Source organism: Sinocyclocheilus anshuiensis, unplaced genomic scaffold, assembly GCF_001515605.1.
Source record: "Sinocyclocheilus anshuiensis isolate Anshui unplaced genomic scaffold, SAMN03320099.WGS_v1.1 scaffold369, whole genome shotgun sequence".
NCBI lineage: Eukaryota > Metazoa > Chordata > Actinopteri > Cypriniformes > Cyprinidae > Sinocyclocheilus > Sinocyclocheilus anshuiensis.
In genome coordinates this window covers 1352123-1379797 of record NW_015540935.1, presented here as the reverse complement: position 1 = coordinate 1379797, position 27675 = coordinate 1352123, and the positions used below count along the sequence as shown (strand labels likewise).

The window sequence follows — 27675 nt, the reverse complement described above, 5'->3', positions numbered from 1 at the left end:
AGAAGAGATGATGCCAACCCCTCAGAGGACCTCAGATGATGCCAACCCTGAAACAACATACAGAACTACCAAATTTTGTTTGGTTTGATTGCATCATATAATAATTGATGTTAATAGTGTTCATCGTCTGTTTGATTACGTCTTTAATTTATTTTTCCGTACATGTCTGCCATATGTACATTTACTGACATAGTCACCACTGATAAGCTACTACTAAATACATTGTAGAAACATATATTGTACAGCTACTTTGCAACGATTTGTATTGTAAAAGGCGCTATACAAATAAACATGAATTGAATTGAATTGAATATCTGACTGCAATAATAATGCAAAAACTGACACTCAAATCAACCTTTAAATATCAACTTTTACAAAAAGTAGTCTTTAATAGTCTAAATACTGTATATATCCAAATACATAATCTAATACAAGTAAGTAATTATGTGTAAAAACAATGTTCCCAGCAACTAGGGAATATACAGCCCTGTTTATTTATTTAAATATAGGGCTATACAGCCATGTAGTGGTTACACCATGGGGCATCATTTAGAGTAAATATTTAGTAAACATTTAGTACCGAAAAATCCCCTTAAAATACAAAATGTCAAAGACAAAAATGTGACCCTGGACCACAAAACCAGTCATAAGTGTCAATTTTTCAAAATTGAGATTTGTATATCTTATAGTATTTGTAATAAATAAGCTTTCCACTGATGTATGGTTTGTTAGGATAGCACAAGGAAACTGTAGTTCTGATAGGTAACTGAAAGAGTAATCAAGGTCATCATTCTTAAAACATTGTACCCTGCAATTAAGCCCTTACATTTGACAGACATGTTTAAAAAACTAAAAAAAAGTTAATTTTTTTATAATTTGAAAGCCCCTCATAATAGCCACCACGTTTTCTCATGTCTTGCAATTTGAAGTTTGCAAGTTAATAAACACATTTGATATTCATGCTTGGCAGAATGACTAAAAAAATCTGTATCACTGTATTTTTTAAGATTCTTGTGGTTCCTTTAGATAGGTTTATTGTGGCTTATTTTACTGTCAAGAGAACATAGAATTTAAAACTATTGTAATGTCCAATACAATTTTACTATTAATAATCAAATCAATTGATAAAATTAACAATTCAGTTGATATTTTTTAATGTAACAGAAATTATTTTGAAGAATTTACTTTACTTTGAGAAATACATTCTATTGTGTGATAGTAAAATATTTCTGTTATATTCTGTTTTAATATATTTATAATTTTTTTCAGTTTAGTCTGAACTGGCGGGTTGTAGCGAAGTCCTTTTATGTTTCTGTGTTTAAATGTTATTATTATTATTATTATTAGAGGAAGTACAGTTAAGTACATTCTACTGTACAATAGTAATGTATTTCTGTTATAATTTCTTCAAGTTAAACTGAACTTTTATTTTGACAAGTTTTCTGGAACCTTGAGTCTCAGGTACAGGAGGTACAGGGCTGCCAACTCTCACGCATTCAGCATGAGACAGTCAGAATTCACTCAATGCTAAACTCCACACCTAGACACGATGTAAATAAGATATTATATGTGCAGTTTAGAGAGCTTCATTGAAATCATTTGTGCTTGTACATTTGGTGTGAAATTTGCACTCATGATTTGGTGGGAGTGCTAAGGATTTTGTTTTATATTGTCTACTTTATTATTTTTTTTTTAACTTTTTATGGTCCTTAAATTATTTATTTATTGTTTATTTTTGATATTTTTTTGTGTGGTATTTAATTTTTGGATCTTGGGTTTCATTTGTGTTATGGTAATGGAGGTCTTTTATTTTGATGTTCACTCGCTTGAGCGGATATATTGCGAGTGTGCTCCAAACATTTCAGTACGGAATGAGACCCAGACGCACATGGTAGTGGCGTCAAAGATTCCCAGACAGATCACGTCTCTGTTGATATGGTACATAAACACTCAGTAATATATTTTTGAATGTCACCCTGGTCGAGTCAATATTTATTTTGATTACTTTTGTGTGACTGATCAAGTTATTATATGTAGCTAGTATGAGTAACAAAATGTGTTCCCTGTGTTCACATTTGACCGCAATAATAATGCAAAAAATGACACTTCAAATCAACCTTTAAATGTCAACTTTTACAAAAAGTAGTCTTTAATAGTCTAAATACTGTATATATCCAAATACATAATCTAATACAAGTAAGTAATTATGTGTAAAAACAATGTTCCCAGCAACTAGGGAATATACAGCCCTGTTTATTTATTTAAATATAGGGCTATACAGCCATGTAGTGGTTACACCATGGGGCATCATTTAGAGTAAATATTTAGTAAACATTTAGTACCGAAAAATCCCCTTAAAATACAAAATGTCAAAGACAAAAATGTGACCCTGGACCACAAAACCAGTCATAAGTGTCAATTTTTCAAAATTGAGATTTGTATATCTTATAGTATTTGTAATAAATAAGCTTTCCACTGATGTATGGTTTGTTAGGATAGCACAATATTTGGCCGAGATACAACTATTTGAAAATCTGGAATCTGAGGGTGCTAAAAAATCTAAATATTGAGAAAATCGCCTTTAAAATTGTCCAAATGAAGTTCTTAGAAATGCATATTACTAATCAAAAATTAAGTTTTAATATATTTACAGTAGGTAATTTACAAAATATCTTCATGGAACATGATCTTTACTTAATATCCTAATGATTCTTGGCATAAAAGAAAAATCAATAATTCTGACATATGCAATGTATTTTTGGCTATTGCTACAAATATACCCCAGCGACTTAAGTATACATATACATATATAAGGCTGAGCAATAACTGCCCCACCGCCAGTGATTTCGGCCACTGCCCCTCAGAATGACGTCCACGGCCCTGCCGATCAACCTGTGGTACCATCACATGGGCACTCCAGAAGTGGTGGGGGCGGCAGAGAGGCGAATCTTGGAGCCACTCTTTGGAGCCCTTGATGCGATATTTGTTGAGCCAACATTGAAATTGGTTTCACATCGGGCTTCTGCTACACTCTACGTGGCATTACGTCACCAAAATATGAACTCTGAGGAGAACCACAAGCATAGATCACAGTTTGGGACAAGATGGTAGTGCACTTTTCAAGTTTTACAGGTTAACAATATTCTGTTCTATTATACCTCAAGAAGAAATGTATCTGCTAGACTAGATTAGAAGTTTATCTACAAAGTGTTTAATTTCTATATCTCACTGTTGGCTTATCAGGGTATCTCTTCACCTTCCTGCCTTTGCCTTAACATGCATTTAATGCAGAATATTAGTCCAGACCACTTTGAGGACTAGCTACTGCTGCTGGATTAGTTCTTTCATCTGTCTTATTTTTGCATTGTTGTGGTAGGAGAAGTTTGTCTAAGAGTAAAGAAAGATGAATCAAGAGGATCTGAGGTCCTCATTCAAAATGCCCTCGTCTTTGTCCAAACTGAAGTGGGATGTCTGGTGCTCCTTGTCTTGTTGTTGTGATCAGGGATGAGTGGTTTAATGTGCATGTTGTGTCCTTGGCCTGCCTGCTTTGCCCCTGTCCATGGTGCTGAAGCACATCCTGTTTGGAACCTGGAGCAACGCTGACAAGTGTACAGGGGGCTTGACCTGGCAATATGTAATCGTAAAGCTTTCACAGTATATTTATCTTCCCTTTTCCTCTGACTTTCTCTCTGCTGTGGACAGGACAGCCAGTTAGGCAGAAGGAAATGCAAAAAGAATGTGCACTCCCACTTTTCCTGTTGTGTTATTTTATTAACAGAAATCATCTTCTTCATTGACTTATGGTTGCTTAAATACTTAAAAATAAGTAAATGATAAGCATATTGGTCATGCCTGTTGGATTAACAATAGTGTGCTATTTCTAAAACAAAAAAGGTTCAAACAATTATAGTATTCATGACTGTACTTATCTGCACATATCAAAGCCCCATCACCCACCCTAATCTATCTATCTCTCATACTATGAATGCTATAGATTTCAGGGCAGCAGGGATTTGGATGTGTGCCATAGCCTGTCTCTTGATTCAGTGTGGGTGAAATGAGAGAACATATGTCCGGTCCCTCTCCGCATGATGTCACCTTGCTATCAGAACTGATCTGTTTGCCTGGGCTGCTCTCATGGGGCGAAACGTAGTCCCTTTCATAATAAAACCCTCTACTCCCTCACTATTTTCTTTGCTCTCAAAGAAGGCTCATTGTAAAAACATTCCTTTACCTTCATTTTTGGAAAACTCCAAAAATGTTCCTATGCTTACAATTCACTGCAGTTTCTGGCTAAATAAACACTAGTGACAGTAAAACACCAACAACTTTTCATGCAAATTATGATTATGGGCAGATTCTTGATTACTAAAGACTTATTCTCATGTTCTAATACATTTTAACATTTGCATCACATAACCAGCTCTGTGTGTACGGCTTTTCTGGTGCGGTAAACTTGCTCGTTAGTGCACCTGGTACAGCATTGCACTTGCAATAGAAGAAGTCAAAGACTTCTGGAATCAAGCTAAAATGTCATGGTTGCTTCGGCAAATGCATTTTTATTTCATGTTTGCTTTTGTTAACATTGTTGGTTAGATTTATGTTTCAGTGTAGGTGGTACAATAGAGCATTAACCTTTTAGCACCACTCACCAGACATCTCATTTCCGGACAACAGCCAGCGTAATAAAACGTTGGCAGATTCACATTGATCTGTTTTGGATAAAACTGAACATGCTTTTTCACTTTGAATGTGTTGCAAAACATCGAAGAAGCAATTTGTACGTATTCAAGGGAGCCTGGTTTGTGCATCAAGCAGCTTCAGTGACTGTAGTGTCAAATTTCAGGTTGAGCCTGTAGAGCACGTTCAGACAATTTCTAACGACTACCATGTGGTGGTTAACTAGTGCATTAGCAGCTGCCTATAGACCCCAATGTTATTTTACTTTTATGTTTTTATGAATCGCATCACATAAATTGCTTTCATTTCACTTCAAGCAGTTATGCAACAGTTGCTTTAAAGACAACACTTGTAGGTGATCCGCACATGTCCATGATGTCTATATTTGTGTACTAGAAGATAGAGCTAGATTAGGAAAGTTTGGTGAATAGAGCTGCACTTTGTCTTGGAAATCGTACTCTATAGTATGAAACTGTTATTGTATTGTATTGTATGATTGATGTATGCTTGTATGTATGCTATGCGTGGAAGATGGATTTTCTTTAGATTTTTCTCAAAATGTGTAAATATTTTCTTTTTATCTTTAAAATCAATTATAAAACATCACCCACTCATTTTGAATGGAATAAGTGACTGCCCTTTTTCCTCTTCTGTATTTTTTCCCTTATTCTCTGTTTCAAAACCTCTCAGTCTCCTCAGTGAACTACCATTTATAAGTGTTTTATTACTTTTTCAAAAATTTTTTTGTGATTTCCATCCTACATGTCAGCTTTGGTGCTATAACTTAATACACTATAAAGATGCTGAGCATCTTTTGGTAAAATAATCAGGGCTTTTCCAGTAAGCAACACAAGAAACAGTAATATGGAGTGGTAAGTCAGGAATGAGACTGTTAGGGTGCTCAGTGAGACTCTTTACTGGAAGTAAGGTGACTCATATGTGACGAATTTTCTTCAGCCCTCTCTAGTTGGATGCAGATGGTTTGATCCATCTTGGTTTAATCTGCCATGTTCCAAACGTGTGATCCTGTGCTGTCACAGCATTTTAACAGCAGTGACAATAATATGCTGAGCCCACCTTTTCCGAGACAGACTTTATTACTATTTGACAAATATTGGCAGTGTTAGATACTGTGTAAACAGTGTTGTTTTTACAGTTAATAACACATCTTCCAGAAAAGCCTCACCACAAGGTATGTTGTGGCTACAGATAAGTGTTTGAAGTGAAGGGTTCCCTGCGTGTGCTTCTGTACTTGACTTTTTTTCAGAGCGCAGTTTTATTTGAAGTAGTGGTCCAGACTATGGTTTTCTTGTTACATGCTGGGAAGTCCATCATTGCCTCAGGTTTAAGGCTGTTTGTGTGTGCGTGTGTGTACATATTTCCATGTTTTAGTGTATGTCTGTGGGTTTATGGACAAGGAGTGTGACTGGTCCCCACCCTAGACGTGGTAGTTTTTTTAACCCCTCTCAGGTGCCCCTCTGGATGCTCATAGGGAAATGAAAGACCCTCATTTATTGTGAATACATGGCACACACGTACCCTCTCACACTCTTAAACAAACACACATATGCTTTAAAATCCTACACTGCTGTGACATACATTACCAGTAAAAAAGTCTGACACATTTTCCTGAATTTGTGTTCTTGATTGTCTTGGACAAGAGAATGATGCTAATTTTCAACTGTCAAGCATACATGATAATTTAACACTCAGAAAAGAAATAGGTTCGAAAGCTGTCACTGGGGCAGTACCTTTTGAAAAGGTATACCTTTGTACCTTATTTACCCATAAAGGGTGCGTATTAGTATTTTAAAGGTGCATATTAGTCTCTCAGTGTACATATTAGTACCTAATGGTACATATTAGAATGTTTTGAAAAGGTACTGCGCCCCAGTGATAGTTTTTTTACCGTTTTTTTTTTCTAAAAGTGAAAGAATTACAAACAACACAACAAATACAATATAAGAAAGATTCAAATTAAGTAAACAGTGCTTTAAGTTTTTCAGTAAATATTCTATTTTACAGTAGCATTCAAGTAAGTAACTGAATAATAAAATGTAAACGTAAAGCACTGTATAGTCTCCATTGTATGAATTAAATAAACACAGTTTCTTATTAAAGCTACAAATGTTATTCAGTCGAGCAGTGAGCGATTTTCATTCTTTTTTATTAAGATTAATGGCATAGATAGTAGGGCTGAAATTATTAGTCGACACTATCAACAACGTCCACAATAAAAAAAAAAAAAAGTCAAATGTTTGTTGTCAAATAGTAGTTTGATCTCATATGACCTAATGTAAGGACCTGCGATAATGATTTTTGACCAGTGTGGCGCTGTAGCACAAGACTGTAATTCAGCTCTCCCGGCTGCAGTCCAATAAAAGAAGACACACTTACGAGAACTGCAAACCAAACCGTACCAGTACAGTGATTTATAAAACTACAAACAAAAAAATGCTCTGCAATCTGCACTCCAGTAACGGCATGTCATGTTTATTTACACGTTATGCAATAAACTGCTTTAAAGCAAGCAGCTTTACAGTATTAAACATAAAAATAACAGCGTCAATATCGCTTTCAGTTAGAATTCATTCAATTCAATTTACTATAAAGCAGCTCTATATGTATATGAAAATGTACTGTATAGAATATGTATAACTCAGTATTTTAACAAATTGCATGAATAACTGATCAAGGCCAACTGATTAATCAGTTAAATAATAGACAATTATTTAATTAATCATTCTACTAATCGTTAGATTAATCAATTATCAAAATAATTGCTTGTTGCAGCCCTAATATAGCAGCAGGTGTATTAGGCTACTGTCACTTTAAGACTTAATGCATTGATCCAATATATTGATACACACGTCTTAAGTTAACTTAAGTCATTACCAACTGTGTTTACATGAGTACTACGTAAGACAGGTATTTTGACAATTTTATGTGTATCTGACTGTTCTGCCACATAAATCTGTGAAAGACAACTGAATTCGGGATTGTGGAAGCATGTCCTGCACTTCATTTTCTCTTTCATGCATGTTTCTTAATAATTCATGCAGTCCTGTGCTGCACAGATGTCTTTGTGTTAATTCATAGTTTTGACTTTACTATTCTACATGGTAGATGAAAATGTTAGTAATTAAGAATGAGCAGGTGTGTCCAAACTTTTGCCTTTTTTGGTGGTTTATAAAAAGACAGTTCAGTATGTTAATAGCAGATTTATTATGTTAAGGTGTATATTTAGCCTCTGGTTTAGACTGTGTGACTGACTGTCTCTCGCTGTTTTGCAGGTGACATTGAACCCATAGTTTTCTCCTTTGGCGCAGAGACCCTGCCTTATTATTTAAAGAGACTGTAGTCCAGCATCTTGCATTTTTAAAGGTAAAAAATGTGTTATGTGTGAATGGCTCTATCACTTGTAAGTCATAAAAACGTTCTCACATCACAGTGTTTACTGGTATTTTGTTGCTGATGTGTGAATAGTATTTCAAAACCTGTGTGAACAGCACATATGGTGTATTTACCAGAATCCAAAATTCTACAGTAATTTACAGAGTTTAATCTGTGAAAGCAAGTATTGTTGCTGTAATCTAATGTGTAAAAACAAAAGGGCCCTGGACAGATCCCTGAGGTACCCCATGTCCCCTTTCCACTGACAGTGTGCTGCTGCTGGTATGGTTGCACCAAATGACAAACAAAACTGGAGCTGTCTAAACTGGAAATGCCTGATGTAGTGACGCAACATATGTCCAGTTGACAGACATCCTATTCTTGTGTTTGTTGTGTTACACAGTGGCTCTAGCTGAGCTATGAAAAGTAGCTTTGTGATGGCATGAACACACTAAAAAGTTTAAATATGGAGTAAATTAAGACCATGCTATGTTTGTATGCTATGTGCTATGTTTGTTTATGAACAGGTTGTGTATTAACATAATCATCAGTGCAGTTACATCATCATTCAGAGAGGTTTGTAGTTCCCCTACTTTAGTTTCAGCTCAAGCAAAAGAACCAGCACCATGTCATTGAAAAAGGTAAGTGTTTCTCAGGACAGTTACATAGAACCATGTCTTTACTAAATACTTACTGCCAATATTGTTGTCTATGGTCCAGGAGACTGTCAGGTGTCCACCTGCATCACCCTGAATATTTTCCAAAGCTTGTACCCTAAACAGCAGTGTTAAAAATAATCACCATAATTCACACACTCAGGCAGTTCTACATCATAGAATCATGTGATGTGGATGTTTTATACTTTCCAACAGTTTGATACTTTGGCTTTAAAATATCTAGATTTGCTTGTCCACATAGAAGATTATAGTTGTTAGAAGGCCATCCCTTGTCATAGTTGTACCACACCAATCATCATTTACTGACTGATTCCTTGTTCCTGTTCTGTATGTCTTAGATTTCAGCAAAGTAAATACCCAGACAGTTTTGTCTGCTCTGGCCCTGGCTGCAGGAGACAGATACTGTCGGTTTTATCACTGCCTCAGAGGCAGAAGGGCTCATTTGCTGCCTCTGTTTTATATAAGCATTGTTGTGACAGCCCTAACTGACCCAGGGTAATTTCCTGTACAATGTATGTACTGTAATGTAACTCACTGCTTAACTACCATAGTACAATGCATCATTGGAGAAACTAACCAACTAGTCATGATTGTTTCCCAAAACCATAGTAACATAGTGGCACCTCCATAGTTTGAACCACATTGGTTCAACAATATAGGAATGATGTTACACAATCACACGCAAGTGGTGAAATCGTAACTAATGCTAATTAACTGATTCTAGATGTCTGAGATACTGCTATAACGAACTCTGCACCTGATGACTAGCTTCACTATTTTTTTTCCCCTGTCGTTTTGCATTATTTTATGATTGATTCGTTGTGGATTCTCTTTTACATCATACTTCAGGTTCCCTTATGCATTTATGCACATGCACACTCTTTAAAAACACTGCTGATTGTTGACACACTAAAATATATAGATTGAAACACATTCAAATAGAATGAAAGAAATGCAATGTAATGCATGTTTGCTTGCTTATTGTTCCCAAGAGCACAATCTATTTAAATCCAAAAGTCTTACTAACAAGAAACTATGTTTCCAACCACAGGTCGAGAGCTGTAGTTCCTACCATGTAAGTTTGCGATGCTGTGAACGTTCATTTGAACTATGGTTTCGGGAAACACAGAATCATTGAACTATGTTGGTAACAACTGAACTTGCGACCATAGTTGGCTAACAATGCTTTTGGCAAATGTACCCCAGCCAGGTTGGAAGGAAGGAATAAAAAAAAGAGTAAAAGTTAAATAGGAGAAGACCTTAAACTATTGTTTTCTGCTTTTCCTGATATTATTAGGGGGCATTTTTACCTTCATGTGGTCATTGATTTTCTTAACCATATTAAAACAGGAAAGTGTTGTCCATTTACATAATTTAATTTCTCACTTCCTTTTCCCATTCATTGAAACAAATTCCCAGTATGAAATATTGTAGCTGTTACCTTGACTCAAACCTGTCAATTCAAATCAACATCAAATTGGGCATTCCAAGACATAAAAACAGCCAGACAAGTACTAAAGCACCCTAAACCACCTTTGAAACTCATTGTGGTCTAAACTGGTCTTCTCAGCAAGAATGTTTCAAGTTTGCTTTCTCACCGACCAGCCAATTTCCTTCAGTATTGCACACTGGGCTTCAGCTTCATTCAAACTGTGTGAATGGAAATAAGTAGAAAACGGTGGTGATGTCAGAATTCCTGGTCTTATTTCAGCTGGAGCGGAGGCGTTTCAGCAAGTTTGGGCAGTAACATGTGGACGTTCTCCAGAGCCACTCTCTAACTGGATCCCCTTTTTTCCACGGCCTGATTCTTTCCATCTTGTGCAGATTCAGGACTGATGGGCACAGCAGAAAGCTGAATGGGAAAGTCTGCTTGAAGTCTTTTCCCTCAGACTCTCCACATTGGAAAAGGAAAACCCAAAACGTTATTTCAAAAATAACTAGAAAGGTTTTTGACCCACTTCAGTAGGACTTAAGTACAGCTTCATATGCAATTTCGTAATTAATTCTCTTGTCTTTGACATATGGTTGAAGTGTACAACCTTTTCCAATGTGTACTGACATTTATAGTAAACTAAAATATCCTGTAATGTCACTTCTATTGACACTTACACATTTGTAATGATGAAGCTGCAATTCACTGCCTTTCAAATATATTAACTTTAAATGTAATACTGAATAACACACCAGAGTTTATAATCAAGTACATGTGCTTTAGTATGCTCAAAATAAGTGTAGTTTGAAGCACTACAAAAAATGATTAAAAAGGTACTTGAAAGTAAAGCTGAAACTGACAGTATTACAACGTGTACTTTTTCTAAGTTTAAAAAAGAGTCAAGAAAAACTATTTAAGTACACTTAAGTGGCAGTTTTTTAAAAATATGCTCTTAAGTTGAAGGACATTACAAGTGCACATTCATTTGCATCCTACAATTAAGAATACATCGATACAATTAAGCACACATTTTGTGTAAATTATCACACAGCATTGTTCATGCAGTATTAACATGATCACCGATGATCTAAATGACTGAAAAATAAAAAAAAGCTATTGTTCCCTTTCAGTCAGTCACGTTCGACGTTACGTCAGTCGTGACTGACGAACTGGGATCTCGCCCGAGAGCCCAATCCCCTTCGAGTGTTAACTAAACAAGCCAATGACAGTTGGCGTGCGTGTTTCGCCACGCGCACCCCGCCCCGCAGCGCGGGTATAAAAGGAGAGCGCGTGCAAACGCACATCAGCTTTTCGCTTCGGAGCCGAGCCTTCTACTAGGACGATTCTCCGCGAGTGTCTGCAAAGAAACAGCCTAGCGTTGGTGTTACGGCGCGTCAGCGGGGGTTGCCATTCAGTGCTGCTCATCTTCAGCGTGCTGCAGCTGCCATTCTGCGGTCTCGCCGCGACCTCCCCTGGGCGCTTCAGCGCTCTCTCTAAAAGAGTGTTTCCTTTTTTCCTAAAAGAGCAAATATCTAAAAGGACTTGCCGGCTTCCGCAGGGCACTGGAGGGGGTCAGCAATAGTGGCGTTTTCCATACGGATCCCAATTCGTCAGTCACGACTGACGTAACGTCGAACGTGACTGACTGAAAGGGAACGTCTAGGTTACTTGTGTAACCCTCGTTCCCTGAAGGAGGGAACGGAGACGTTACGTTCCGTCGCCACAGTTGCTGTACCACCGTTGTACGGCCGGGGCGCGTAGTCTCGGCTCCTCAGCGAAAAACTGATGTGCGCTGCGGGGCGGGGTGCGCGTGGCAAAACATGCACGCCAACTGTCATTGGCTTGTTTAGTTAACACTCGAAGGTGATTGGGCTCTCGGGCGAGATCCCAATTCGTCAGTCACGACTGACATAACGTCTCCGTTCCCTCCTTCAGGGAACGAGGGTTACACAAGTAACCTAGATGTTTCTTATATAGAACATGTAGATATTTTACTAAACAATATAAACATATTATAAAGAAATGACTTCTTGATGTTGCTGGACAAAAACATCATTATGGATCCCAACTGGATGTCATGCTTCACTGGCAGAACATTGAACAAATATCTGATTGTTCATTGGAAAGACTTTTCTTTTAATCATTGTATTTTTGTATACCGACATTTAACAACCCAACTGTTAAGTCAGAGGGTGCAGTTAGTTGAACTCTTTTTCCGTTTCAGCTCTTTTTTTTTCATTCCAATTTATACGCGTATTCAGCAGACCCGATCTTCTTCTGGCAAGGATGCTTTCATTGCATTACAGCTCATTACACTGAATTGCCGTCCTTTTTACTCATGTGATGCAATGTGTTTCCGAGCAAAGCAAAATATTCAATAAGAAAATAAGGTAGAAGAGACTTAATTTTGTCCATGTTCCACTGGGAATTGACTGGATGGGCATTACTAGAATAAAACCTTATTGCAAGTATGCTAAAAAAAAAAAAGTAGTCAGGGAGGATGCTGGGAGATAAATTTAGCCCTCCAGCTTTGCTTCCATCTGCCATTGCATGGTTTAGGGCCGTTGCCATAGGAACCACTACTGGGTGCCCATTAGTGAGCGAGAGGGAAAATTGGCGAGCTATCTTAAATGTATTTAAACAACATATTTTGGATTTGGTTAAGTACAGTGTAAAGCTTATGTTTTGTGTGTTTGTGGTTTTGACAGAGTGGACAAAGTCTTATTCCCAGATTCGAACCATCTGAGCCTGGCAGGGTTACGCTGTGGTTTGGTAAGACTCGTCACTGACCTCGTTATGAAATATTTTCGAATGCTCACAGGTGCCCAGTGATCATGTACAGTGCAGCTTGATGATTCTCTTTGCCACATATTGAATGTTTTCATGTTCTCGTAAAGTCAGTACAAATCAGTGCCTTTGGTTCTTCCCTGTTGCTGGCACAATCCCTTTAAATGTTCGTTTTGTCTGTGATGTAGGATATCATCATGGGTTGAGTTGATTACCTGCAGAGACTTTATGGGTTTACCTCAAAAGACGGCTTTGTGTGTTTCGAGTTGAATTCTAATCCTGACTCCTAATCAAGAACATGTTTGGAAAAGCAGTTCAGAGAAGACAGATCGGGCCTCTCTGTAGAAACAATGTGTGTAGTTTGAATACAGAATTGTGGAACGGTTATAGAACTGTATTCGATCTAAAATGAGTCATTATGATGTGCCACTGCAGTCTGAGATTCAAGGTCGCCAGTGTTTTTGAGTGGGAGGACAGAACAGGTGGTTCTAGAGAGATGAATACTTGCTTGACTCACATCCAAGTCCAGACAACCACCATGTTTTAGGCCTCCTACACTATCCGTCCGACCTACATATCCTCATCAAACCCAACAAACCGTGAGACAAAGAATGACATGTGAATAAAGCCAGGCAGTTTTATCTTTTTTTAGGTTAAAACCGAGGTTCAGATCTTATTGTTTCAACCTTTTTGATTTGAGTTCTTCAAACCACAGTGCATTGTTTTGTTAAAACACACAGATCTGTTTAGAGTTTCAATGAGTATTTGTTAATTTTCCTTGAATCAATTATTTTGGTTAACTGAATGTAATTGTCACCTGTCAGATTCTCTACACTACACTAATATGTATGCGCAATGCAGCATACTTTACTAATAAACTCATCAATATGTTCTGTTTTCACTATAATTGGAAGTCTGTGAACACTAGTTGGATTCACACAATAATTCTGCTGGAATGTATAGTTGGCAGTGATTTTGATATGTACCAGCAGGATCTCCTGTGGTTCCACACCTAACCGCCCCCTAAAGCAAAGCGTGGGTGCCAATACCAGCTGGTCAGTGAGTGGGATGCCTAATTCCTTATTGTGTTCTAGGGAAAGCAGTGTCAGAATTTATTTTCACAAGCATCAATGCTCTCTTAAATTGTGATTTTATTTAAGAATACCAAAAAGCCCATAGTCTTCACTGTTTGTTTCAATACATTCTACTTAGACCTCTTTTTTCTCTCTTTTTATTTGCACATACACAGATATTTATAGAAGCCCTAATGCCTTGTTATGTTCTTTTTAGTCCAGTTAGACAGTTTGTTTTAACCAGTTTTCTTTTAACAGTCAAAGTGAACAACTGTTACAACTGAACAGGAAGAAGGTTAGCTACAGTTGTATTAGATGTAGTTCATTTAGTGATTCAATGATGTCAAAAGTGTTGGTACTTTAGTACCAAGCAACCTGTAACAATACCCGTCTTTCTGCATTGTTGGAAATACCAAGTACAAACTCATGCTGATAACTGCTATCTGTTGTTATAACTGACAGGTGACATCTTTCTAATGTTCACATATGTATCTGTGTGAGTGCTTTGTGTGGCCTGAAGGTTTTGAGCATTGCTACACACACGAATATAAAGTGTGTTGTGTAATGTATTTTATAAGTTTTAGTTGTAATATAGAATTGACAGTGACTAATTTTGTTGTCTTCTGATATTTCCCAGAATTCAAATCTCTGAAGTGGATCATCATAAAGCACCTGCAGAATACTGGGACTTGAGAGCATTCGTGGAAAAAACATAGTTGCCATGGATTTTCAAGGACAAGAATGAACAAGAAACAGAAGAGGCAGAATTTCCTATAACTGAAAAACTGAAAAAAAGAAAAAAAATTGTAGTTGTATTTCATATAATTCCTTTTGAAGACGTTCTTCTCACATTAAGCAATAATGTATACAGAATGCTCCAGTTGGGACAGATATGTACAATCCATGCATATGTTATATGGAACAAAGTATTATGCGATGCTCTGAATGGTCATAAATTAATTGGTCATTCATACAGTCTGGAATAAACAGTACCTCAAGCTTTCATCCCATTTTATGGAGGCCTTGCATAGCCAGTTGACCACAGGAGAGCAATCTGGAGGTTTAGAAAAGCAGAATGAGACTTCAGTGGACAGCCCCCAGCCACATTCAGTCCCGCAGTATCATGAACAGAACAAGGTTGTCAAGCAGCAGCAACATGCACAACAGCAAAAACATCTTAATATTGAGAGAAAGCGTATCAGATTACAGAGGAAAACTGCTCAGGAGACAGACACTGTTGAACAGGAAATGTCTCCGAGGGCATCTGGAAGTTCTGGATGTCTTGTTTCTAACATGAGGGAGCCTAGTGAAATGCCATCTGGTGGTTCATCCTCAGAAGTATCAGCTATACCATCCTGTTCCACGGATGAGACCCTGGAAGGTACACCTAGACAAAAACGTGAGCGTAAACCTCAAAAGCCCGGAAAATATGTGTGCTCATACTGTGGACGTGCTTGTGCTAAGCCCAGCGTGCTTCAGAAACATATTCGATCCCACACTGGAGAGAGACCTTACCCCTGTGCACCATGTGGGTTCTCCTTCAAGACTAAAAGTAATCTTTACAAACACAGAAAGTCCCACACTCATAGGGTGAAAGCTGGTCTGACTGCGGAAACAGAGGGACCAGGTATAAGTTGTTCAGAGGAGCCACTTACAGAATCAGATGAAGAAAGCCAACCATCTTCCTTTTTAGAAGAACAAAGAATGTCCACTCAAAAGTCAGATGTCTTAGAAAAGTGTTCTGAGGGACAGTTACAAGGTATAGAAGACTCCCATGCAGTTAAAAAGAGACTTGCAATGAGACTTAGCAGAGGAAGACGAACACCTATAGGATCATCTGATGAAGCATCCTCGTCGTTTGGTCTAAATAGCAAAGGTAGCACAGAGTCTGGCTATTTCTCTCGATCTGAGAGCACGGAAGTCTCTCAAGATAGTCCACCAAACACAAGTGCCAAAAGCTATGCAGAGGTCATCCTTGGAAAGTTTGGTCGCCTTGGCCATTTACAAAGGACTGCTCGTGAACAGTATGACAATCCTGCTGGGCAAGAAGGGAAAAGAATTCCATTCACTGTGCCTAAAAAGCAAGTTATTGACCACATAACTAAACTCATCACCATTAATGAGGCTGTGGTAGACACCAGTAAGATTGACAGTGTCAAACCCAGAAGGTTCTCACTTTCTAGGAAAATCAGCACAGAAGTGAAGCCAACCTCTTCTAAAGAGTCCTTTCTTCACAGTCCAAAAGAATTAGATTTGAGTGCAAAGAGCAGTGGTTCTATTACTCTTGGTGTACCTTGTGAGAAATTTCAGCACCATTCTCTTAGTATCCAGCAAGCTGACCCAACCACCACTGCTCCTCTTCTAAGAAGTCACTCTATGCCCTCAGATGCAGGTGTTAGTGATGTGTCTGAAACGTCTCGTAGCCTTCGCCTTAGCCAATCCTTTGATGACCAGCAGCCAGTTCAGAATCGGCGTCATGGTATGCTAAGACGACAGCCTGCCATTGAATTGCCCATAGGTGCTGAAATGACCATGGAGGAACAATCCTATTCCAGATCACCATTTCATCCCTCAGTGCCAGATCCCAGCCAGAAACAAGAGTCATTTGAGTGTGATGCATGTGGTATAGTTTTTAATGACTGGGAGAGATATCAAACACATAAACAACACTGCTGCACGGTTCACATTTCTCAACAAACCGAAAGTCAAGTCTGTCAAGTGGAAGAGCCCACAAGAACACACACAAATCGTCCTGGTGCTTTTGCATTTAGAAAAAGAAGGAAAGAAGAAAGTATTGAACTTGAAGATCCTTCTTTACCCTCTGTTTCTTATATACCACTGAAAGGATCTACACCATCTTGTGAACAGCCTATTAAAGGGACCATTGAATTGGGTCAAGAACATGGTACAGAAGGTGCTTTGAAAGGAATATCTGTCATACAGCATACTAGCTCATTTGAGAAACATGATAGTGCTTTAAAAACCTCTGGACCAGATGAGGTCTCACACTCTCATGATGTCTCTCACTGTTCTCCTTACTCACAATCAAAGCAGCAGGCAACTAAACCTTCCTTCCGTAAACTTGTACGCCAACACAATGTCCAAGTGCCAGAAATCTTGGTCACTGAAGATTCAAACACCAACACCATAGCAGTATCACCCCCTCCAACTGTTCCTAAAATGAAGGAAATTGAAAAGGTCAGTGAGTTCCAGTGGCCCCAAAGAAGTCCAACTTTGGCCCAACTTCCAATTGAGAAGTTACCGCCTAAAAAGAAACGTCTTCGTCTCGCAGAAGCTGCCCAGTCATCAGGGGACTCAAGCTTTGAATCAATGTCCCTGCCTCACAGCCCAAGTCAAGACAGTTGTGTGACTCATACCTCCAGTCGATCAACATCATTTGAAGAGGCGTGCAAAGGTAATGCAGATACGACACCAACTAGGAGATCAAGAGCCACTCATACTTTAACAATTCCTACAAATTCTCACCGAGAAATGAGGCGCTCAGCATCTGAGCAGGCACCCTATGTTCCTCAACATGCTAACCTTATTACGGAAACTCGCAGCAAGTCATTTGACTACAGTAGTTTGTCTCCAGATCGAACCCCTGCAGGATGGAGAGAACGGCGGAAATGCCTTCTAATGAGGCATAGTGCAGTGAGGGAACCTGAGGAGGAAGACCAATCTTCTAAAGTCTTCAACACCAGTTCTCCAACTAAAAGGACTAACACATCACCCAGCTATAGCCCAGGCACCTCCTACAGCCTAAACACCACCCATCGTGTGATGTTAAGCAATACTATTCACTCATTTGGTGAGAAGCAGATCATGCAATCACAGCATGTTTTAGCAGAAAATACCCAGCAGTTTCATACTGACCAGCCCTCAACATTGGGAAGTCTGCTTTGTGCATCAGGTGCTGCCAGAGCTCATTATTCTTCAATGTCGACAGGACTCAAGCTTGAAATTCCAGTGGAGAATGAATTGGTGAATTCTGATACAAGGGTCAATCAACCATACCTCACTCATTATCACCATCAGAATATTGGTTTTGATGTTACTTCAAACCCAGAACTACTGAGACCTTTACCAGCCCAGAGAATTCCAGTCCGACTTAATTCACATCTTCCACATTATGCAGGCTCCATTTATACTACAGTTTCACAAACATTTGCCTCAAGTCCTCAGGATCCTTGCTGCTCTGGAGTCAGTTCAGTTGCAGTGGCCTCAAAGTTTGAAATCATGGACCAACAACCAATATCTGATGGACCTAAATCAGTAAGTGTGCTGTCCCCCAGAAGCAGTGAGGAGCTCAGCCCAGAAAGTGAGCAACAACAAAAACGAGTGAAAGAGGAGATGGACAGTCAGGAAAATGAAAGTGGAAATGATAAAGTTTTGATCGAATGCAAGAAGGAAGAAAGACTTGATGAGCAAAGTGTCATCTTCCCTATAGAACACAAAGAACCATCATTTCCGACTCTTAACACTAACGTTAATTTTAGCTGGTGCTATCTAAACTACATAAAGCCCAATCCATCCATACAGAGTGAACAACAAAACTCAGTCTATTCCTCATGGTGTACAAGTACCTGCAACCCATACCCTCCTGGCCTGACAAGCAAGGATATGCTAGCCCTGTTGCACTGCAGGCAGAGACATGCAGCACTTATCTACACCATGGCGGACATGTCACCCTCTCTTGACAGGAAGCAAGAAACACCTGACTCCCAAAAGCCTAACACAACTGAGGTAAATGTAACAACTCTTGAATTTATCTAGTCAATGCATGATAATTCTTACAATTACAGCTGCGTTTTGGAACATGGTTGCTAGTTCCTAGCTGCTCAAAGCTGGTCATTAGTTGTTTAACCAGCTACCATGTTCTCAAAACAGCTTGACCATTTTAAACTTGATTTTCTAACAGGGAGAATGACTGATATGCTAGATGACATTAATTTTATTAACTTGGGGGCTTATGTTTGTTTAGCTCAGTATTTTAAAATATATATGAGTGTTTTAGTAATTTAAAAGGTATTTTAATCTAATCAGTCCACATTCCAGTCTTTTTGTCTTTTGTATTTGTTTTGTTTTAACTTACACTTGACATGACAACGTAAAAGTAAATCAGTTCTAATGCTATCTGGAAAATGTTGAATGAGACTTCCCCCCATCTCTGTCTCCCTGGGCACCCGGAATAGGGTTGGTGAACTTGCCCGTGTCTCTCTCGAGTGTAGGTACATGCCACTCAGTGCACAGAACCGAAAGAAACCCAGCAAGCTGAGTTGAAAGAGGTAGAAAAGAAAACAACAGAGGAGAAGGAGGATCAACTATCTACCTCCAAATACAGCTCACGGGTTCAGATTTGTGAAGGAGGGTAAGTCATACTAATATATAACGCTTGTACAAATGTAGTGTTAAAGTGTGATGATGTAGAGCCCGTCCACACAGAGCCGCGTTTAGCTGTATACGTAAAAATGTTGTATCGTATCTACGTTTCGTCCAGATGGATCCGGCGTTTTGGGAGCCTGAAACCGCTATTTTTTGAAACAGGGTCCCAGAGTGGATAAATCTGAAAACGACACCCTTGCGTCTTCATGTGTACAGCCAATCCGTATATTTTGTGAAATGATAATGTCATCACCCCACATCTCGACCCTAGTCAGACACCGCTACGTCACGTAACAGCAACAACAACAACAATGGCGGACTACATGCTTGTGTTCATGCTGCGGAAGCTACCTAGCTTATTAACTTTACTAAAGCACAATCAAAAATTACTAAAGCAAAAATGCAAGGTTTATGTGCATGCTCCAAGTCTTCTTCTCTGTTTTTAGTGTATCTCTGTGGCAGAATTACAGCGCCACATACTGGTCTGGCATGTATACTACATCGTTTTGAGTCGGTTTCAATGGTTTCGTGTGTACGCAGATATTTCTTGAGACGATGCCATGTTTACAGAATTTTTTTTTCGATCGGATAGGAAAAGCTCTGGCTTCGTGTGGATGTGGCCGTAGATGATTTCAATATATCTTAGCTACAGTGTTTGCAATGCAGCATTGTATATGAATACATATTTTGTTGCTTTTTTCACAATTTTCTGTAAGCAATTCAGCAAACCTTGATTCAAACTTTTTGTAGATACATAATCCTCATGTATGCTATCTATGTGCTGTCTGTTTTTGCTTTTTGTAAACATTGTACTTGCAAAATGTAATACTAAAGTTAGGCTTATTCGGCCATACATAATGAAACCAAGTGATAATGTCACTGAAATATTTGCATACTAATTTGCGATTCATCATGAAAACAACAAGGCCAACTCTGATATATATGGAAGCCCATTTCCCTGCAAATTGTGAGTTATAAAGTCAGAACTGCAAGATATAAACTCACAATTGTGAGAAAAAAGAAGAAATTGCAAAATACAAACTCGCAATTGTGAGAAAAAAAAGTCACAGTTCTGAGAAATAAAGTCAGACTTGGGAGATGTAAACTCACAACTGCAAGTAAAAAGTCAGAATTATGAGATAAAATGTTGCAATTTCCCTTTTTTTACACAGTGGCGTTTTTTACATTTTTTATACAGTGGCGTAAACACACTTCCATAGATACACCATTTCATTTAGAGAGAGAAAAAAACAAAAAAAACAACTAACATTTATTTTTGATACCTTGCAAGCAGGTATCAATTTTAATTCAAATCTGGCTTTTAATAATGACATAGATGCAGCAGCTGTGGTGTTTCTCTTCTCATCATCCATCTGAAAGCTAGAGTCTTTTACTTCTGTCGTAGTTACTGCACTGTACACCCTGCTCATGCTGTAAGTATGGTGGCTTTCTGTCACCAGTTTGTCAGTATTTTGAGCAGTGTTGTTCTTGCCCCGCTGCAGGAGATCGGTTGGTTGTCAGAGCCAACACGGACCGTCTGTTACACAGCCCGAGCCAGGAAACTACCTAGCCTGGCGGTCACTTCCTGTGGAACCCCACAGAGTCCCATTTACACCATACTGCATCAATGATTTTGCTCATTAAGCTGAAGGCATATGGAGATGGCCAAGATGCAGTAAACTCACATTTTGAGGTGTTTTTATATGAATGAAAAACCAATATCTAAGAGATTTACGGCAGTGGTTTTCAACTGGATTTGCTTCAGTATCCAGATTCTAAGAGGCAACCAAACAGTACCATTCCTGTTTGAAGTACAAAAGTAAAATGTCAATAATTCACTGCACAGAACATTGTGGTTAGTATAAAGCCATGGTTATATTATACTTTAAAAATATTAGAATTTAAAAATATATTTATATTATATTAGAATATAGGAACAGGATATGATAGATAGAACAGGAACAGGATATGATGTTATGCTTCTGGTTTTAAAAATAAAATATTCACATATAATGATAATTTTTAAATCTGTTAAAACCAAATTTAGGACACATTTCTGTCCCTTCAGAATGAAAAGACTGAAGGTGGTTTGTGAATCTTAAAATGGAAGCTCTGAGGTTTAAAATTATGTATGAGGGGAGTGATTTTGCGTGAAAGTTTAGAAAATGAATTTAGTCAGCGTTTCAGGTGGAGGTTAATTACGTGGTTTCTGCACAATTTATCAACTCTTAAAAGGATATTTCACCCAGAAATGAAAATTACCCCATGATTTACTCACCCTCAAGCTATCCTAGGTGTATATGACTTTCTTCTTTCAGACGAATACAATCGGAGTTATATTAAAAAATGTCCTGGCTCTTCCAAGCTTTATAACGGCAGTGAATGGGTGATATTCAATAATCCAATAGAAGCCCAATAAACTCCGCCAATCCATCATAAAAAAGTGCTCCACGGGCTCAGGGGGGTTAATAAAGGCCTCCTGAAGCAAATCAATGTGTTTGTGTAAGAAAAATATCCATATTTAAAACTTTATAAACCATAATCTCTAGTTTCCGCTAACTGTCGAACGCGTGTTCATGAGAGAGTGGCTTTTAGAAGTTTTTACTATCACTTTTTATCAATTTACAAAAAAAAAAAAAAAGTGCTGACCCTAAATTTTTTTTAACAGTGGTGTATATTCTTACAAAAGATTTCTATTTTGAATAAATGCTGATATTTTAAACTTTTCATTGAAGATTCCTGGAAAAAAAAAAAGTAGCACACCTGTTTTCAACACTGATAATAAATCAGCATATCAGAATGATTTCTGAAGGATCATGTGACACTGAAGACTGGAGTAATGATGGTGAAAATTCAGCTTTGATCACAGCAATAAATTACATTTGAACATATTAAAATAGAATTGAAATAATACTTCACAATATTACTGTTTTACTGTATTTTTGATCAAATAAATGCAGCCTTGATGAGCATAAGAGACTTTAAAAAGCATTAAATTCGTACTGATCCCAAACTTTTGAAAGGTAGTGTATGTTTGGAATGACATTTGTTGTTGGATCACATTAATTTCATTTTACTGTGTGAAGAACAGTAGTCTGTTACTTTGGGAAAATATTGTATACAACCACAAATTAAATAGCTGCATGGCCTAAAACTAAAACACTAAACCGCTCAAAATTGAACTCTATTATGGCTGTTATTTTTAAGAAAGCTGACACACAGTTCTTGATTTGTACTCATGTTGTTGGTTATGAGCATCGGGTCGGGTCCAGGGTTCCCCCCCTCTCAGCTGTTTGGACTGGCACAGATGCCTGTACTCTGGGCACAGAGCGGCATTTCAAGAACCCCATGTTTGAGCCGGGGTGGTGGTAAAGGGAGGGGGGACCTAGTTCTTGACATTATAAATGGCGCTCTGTTTGAGGTCAAGTGGAGGCCCCGTTTTGGGACTTTCTGGACACAAACAGGGTGGATACCCAGCCAGACTACCCGTGTGTGTCTGTGAGTAGGCGGAGGGGGTGTATATGGATATATATGCACGCGTGGTGTCTGAAAGAGGGACTGTGCCAAGCATATCAAGCTGTTTAAGAGTAGCTTTAAAAGCATAGCGTGCAGGTGCTATAGATTGGAGATCAGATCTCCCACACAGATTTGTGAGATCAATGTATAGGCCTCTTTATGTACGTATTCCAGCCCAGAGGCTATGCTCCGCTACTATTTTAATTAACCTAGAGGTGATGTTGAGAACTTCCAGTTTCAATGTCAACCTACAAGTGTTGTTTTCTGTTCCATTCTGTTTGTTTAACATTGAATAAATATTACTAGTATTGCTGATATGATTCACCTTTTTGTTGCACTCATTTCAGCCAGTTAAAGGGTTAGTTCACGCAAAACGTTGAAAATATTTGCTGAATTCGGAACTGCATACTAGCATACTACTCTTACTATTCCTGCCAGAGAAAGATATGGTACAAATGGTAAGAGTAGTATACTAATATGTGGTTATGAATTCAGCATCTGTCATAATTTAATCTCCAAACCCACATGTAATCACTTGAAATACAAAAAATAAGTGTGCTTAATTATTGAATGTGCACTTGTATTGTACTTCAGATCTTACAAAAGTACAGTTAAAAAACAAAACAGAAAAAAACTATACTTGCAGGTAACAATTTTAATGAATGAAAAAGCACTTAAGTGCACTTCCATGACTGTTTTTTAACACACTTAAGTTCATTTTTTACAATTATTTAATCACCAAACCCACATGTAATCACTTGAAATACAAAAATAAGTGTGATTAATTATTGAATGTGCACTTGTATTGTACTTCAGATCTTACAAAAGTACATTTAAAAAAAAAAAAAAACATAAAAAACTCTACTTGCAGGTAACAATTTTAACGAATGAAAAGGCACTTAAGTGCACTTTCATGACTGTTTCTTAACACACTTAAGTACATTTTTAAAAAGCGCCCTTTATAATAATGTCAAATTAAAAGCTTTATTTTAAAGTACATTTTAAAAGAATGTTTTAATAATCTTTTGTCAGCCTTTAAAGTACACTTATTTTGTGTAGACTAACATACTAAAGCACATGTACTTGAGTATAGCTTTAACTGTAGTGTGTTGATATTACATTTAAAGTAAAAAAAAAAAAAACTGTATAATGCACTTAATTGCAAATTCTCCATTACAAATATATTTAAATACATGACACACAAGTTTCATTAGAAATGACATTTTAGTTTCCATAAATGCTTGTCAGTACATTCAGTAGTACACTTTAACCATATTTTAAAGACAGTAGAAGTAGTTATGAAGTTACATATAAAGAAGTCCCACTTTAGGCTAGCTAATTGAATTTTTATACAATTAGACTATAATACAATTATAATACAATTACAATTAACATGCAATAAAGTGTCTGAAAATATTACATTTAGTTCACACTTAAGTATATTATTTGTATAATAAGTAGAGCCCGACCGATATATCGTTTTGCCTATATTATCGGCCGATATAAGTATCGGTATCGGCGAATATGCCGCCGATATGCCGCCGATATGAACATTTTTTTACAGTACATATAACGCAGATACAATGCTTGAAATCGTTTAATTGCTTAGTTTGTCCAGCAGAGAGTGCTCCATTGTTTGCTACTGGTGATCTGGATGAAAGGCTTTAAAGCTTAAGTCTATGGAACGGCCACTTTGAACGGCCATATCTCCGTAACGGCGCGGAGAATCCGCACCAAATTCGGGGGATCCCTTCAGCTCGAGGAATACTCTAGAACGCGAATCGAGTGTACGTCTAGAGGCCCGCTTTCGAATGAGACCACCCCCGCGTTGATAGCCCCCAGGGTTCGGGAGTTACGGGTGGTTAAATTCGCAGTCCAGCACCGACCGATCAAGCGATCCCGGGGGGCGGCGTTCAAGAGGGCTCTTCGAGCTGAAGGGATCCCCCGAATTTGGTGGAGATCCGCCGGCGCGTTCGCAAGGTAGTGACACCAGTCAACACTTTCACTTCAGTAAGGAGGTCTCTTGTTCAGGCAGCCGTAAGTGCCCTGCGAAGTGGATTTTTGATTTAAGTTCCAAGGGAAATGTATATAATGTATTCTATATATAATACCAGTCAAATGTTTGGACCCTCAAATGGGAAAGTGTCCAAACTTTTGACTGGTACTGTACTATAATATACAAAAGAATATCGGCCGATATGGATATTTTTTACTCCCTAATATCGGTATTGTATCGGCCCCGAAAAAACCCATATATATAATAAGTACTCTTTTAAGAAGTATGCTAAAGTGTTCTTTCTCAGAATGGTTTAGAAGGGTTTCAGAGTGCTGTTTTGAGAACTGTCAAGCTCCAAAAATGACAAAAGTAGTCCATGTAGCTTGTATGATATATTCCAAATCTTTGCGAAGCCATAAGATAGCTTTGTTTGAGGAAAGAAATTTCCCCTCCGCCATATGTCTCGAATCTCAATGCAATGCGTCAAGTTTGTCATCAATGATTATACATTGATCTCACAAGAAGACATGCAAGAGACGATGACATCTGACATCTTAATTAATACAACTTGTTCAGTTAGTTGTTCTAAACAATATCTGTAATTCAAAATTTGTGTTTTGATTTCAGCCCAGTGTGTCCAGAATTTTTAGCTTTGGCCAAGATTTTTCCTTTCGGTACATTACTACTGAGTTTCTGACACTTCTGTGATGCTTGTTTTGTCATTGTTAAAGTTTAACAGCCCCAGTCCCCATTATGATAACTACTCCTGCCATTCTCCATGATTTCTATTCCCTTCCACAAAAGAAATACATTTCTGGGTTATCTGTAATTCTACCCTTTAGTAGTTCATCTGTTATCGGTCAGGGAAGGTTCACACAGTGTGTTCTTTCAGCTGTTATGTTGTGTTTTCCAGCTACAGGTCGAGTGAGGAGTATGTGTATGTCCGCGGCCGCGGGAGGGGCAGATATGTATGTGAAGAGTGTGGAATACGCTGTAAGAAACCCAGCATGCTGCGCAAACACATACGGCTGCACACGGACGCTCGGCCATACGTCTGCCAGCACTGCAACTTCGCCTTCAAAACCAAAGGTACTGAAAGCTGCACAGCTGAGGAATGGAGATCTGTGAATTTTAGTCCATACCTGCCCGTATTAAATTTCAGTAATATTATTAATAGACATTAATAATATTTTATTATAATTATTAATTAGATTAAAAGTCAATACAATCTTCTAAAAGCCCTTCTATGTATGTTAGTGCACAACTAAAAGACTACCTATATATGATTTTCATTTACAGATATAAATCCTAAAATTCAACATTAGTAACTTACTTTTCACCCCATCAGTCACGCATGCTCCCGTTCTTGTGAATTCAGTAATTTGTTAACTGGAGACTCACTCTGACTGAATCATTTGAATCAGTGAGTTGTCGACTGGAGAACAGCTGCAATGCGCTCAATCCAATTCATGAATGAATTGTTCAGTGCGATTTGCAAACCGATTAAACAGGTTTATTGAAAAGAATCGGACACCACTGTCGTGTCTCGGAGCGGGTGACGATTTCTCCAAAATAACAAGGAACGACATGTTTTTAAGAAATGTAGTGGAGTAAAAAGTATGATATTTTCGCTTTGGAATGTAGTGAAGTAAAAGTAAATGTTTCTCAAAATAAAAATACTCAAAGTACAAATACTTGAAAAAAAATTTACTTAAAGGGTTAGTTCACCCAAAAGTGAAAATTCTGTCATTAATTACTCACCCTCGTGTCGTTCGAAACCCATAAGAACTTCGTTCATCTTCGGAACTCAATTTAAGATATTTTTGATGAAATCTGAGGGCTCTCTGACCCTCCAATAGACAGCAAGGTAACTACTACGTTCAAGGTCCAGAAAAGTACCAAGATGATGACATCAGTGGTTGAACTGTAAAGTTACGAAGCTACGAGAATACTTTTTTGCGCAAAGAAAACAAAAATAACGACTACTGCGTCACTTGTGGACGCGCGTTCATGACAGTACCATGACGCGAGCGTGTGGCGGCGCCGGCGCTGACCCAGATCCAGCGTGATGACGTCATTAAGTAGTCGTAAAAAGTAAAAAATGTTACAATTGCCCCCAGTCTCCCCTATTGTAACGAAGTAAAAATACTTCCTGTCCACCACTGCCCTGGATTAGCAGTACACTGTAAAAATTATTTAAGTTGTAAATAAAGATTATTGAAGTATGTTTTACAAGAAAATACTGTTTCACTCTTTTTGCTTCAAAATTTCACATTTAATTCAATGTGTTTCTTCTCAATTCTTAATTTTTTGTAAACTAATTTACGAAAAGGACAAACACAACAATATGCGCTCTACCTTTCTGTTTTAGTCAGAAATGTTGTAAACACAAGAAAGATAGGGGTTTTATTGTATTACAGATGTTATAATCACTAGATCGATCAGTTGTTTTTTATATGCACATGGTGAAGTCTACACCTGTAATCTCACAGGGATGCACATGATATAAATACACTTCTTATTTTCTTTTGTGTTCCCATGTTGAAACTGCTTTCCTTAGGGAACCTAACTAAACATATGAAGTCAAAGGCTCATGGGAAGAGGTGTCCAGAGGGAACTGCTCCAGGACCAGTCCAGTGTGAGCTTGAAACAGATGAAGGAGGTGAGAAAGAAAAGCATTTTGAGGAACTTTTGATTGGGAAAAGGCTTCAAATTGTAATTTGTTTTAAATATCAT

At 38.0% G+C, this 27675-nt stretch overlaps 1 protein-coding gene across 1 annotated transcript in view; it reads left to right on the top strand.

The window, feature by feature from the left end:
* LOC107689544 (transcription factor HIVEP3-like) overlaps positions 1–27675 on the top strand; it is a 43424-nt gene that overhangs the window by 10402 nt on the left and 5347 nt on the right. The window contains exons 2-5 of the mRNA XM_016487566.1: positions 14680–18788; positions 19274–19413; positions 25853–26028; positions 27500–27601. Of these exons, the coding sequence (XP_016343052.1) occupies positions 15057–18788; positions 19274–19413; positions 25853–26028; positions 27500–27601 (4150 nt within the window). The 5' untranslated portion in view covers positions 14680–15056. The remainder of the gene's footprint in view (positions 1–14679; positions 18789–19273; positions 19414–25852; positions 26029–27499; positions 27602–27675) is intronic.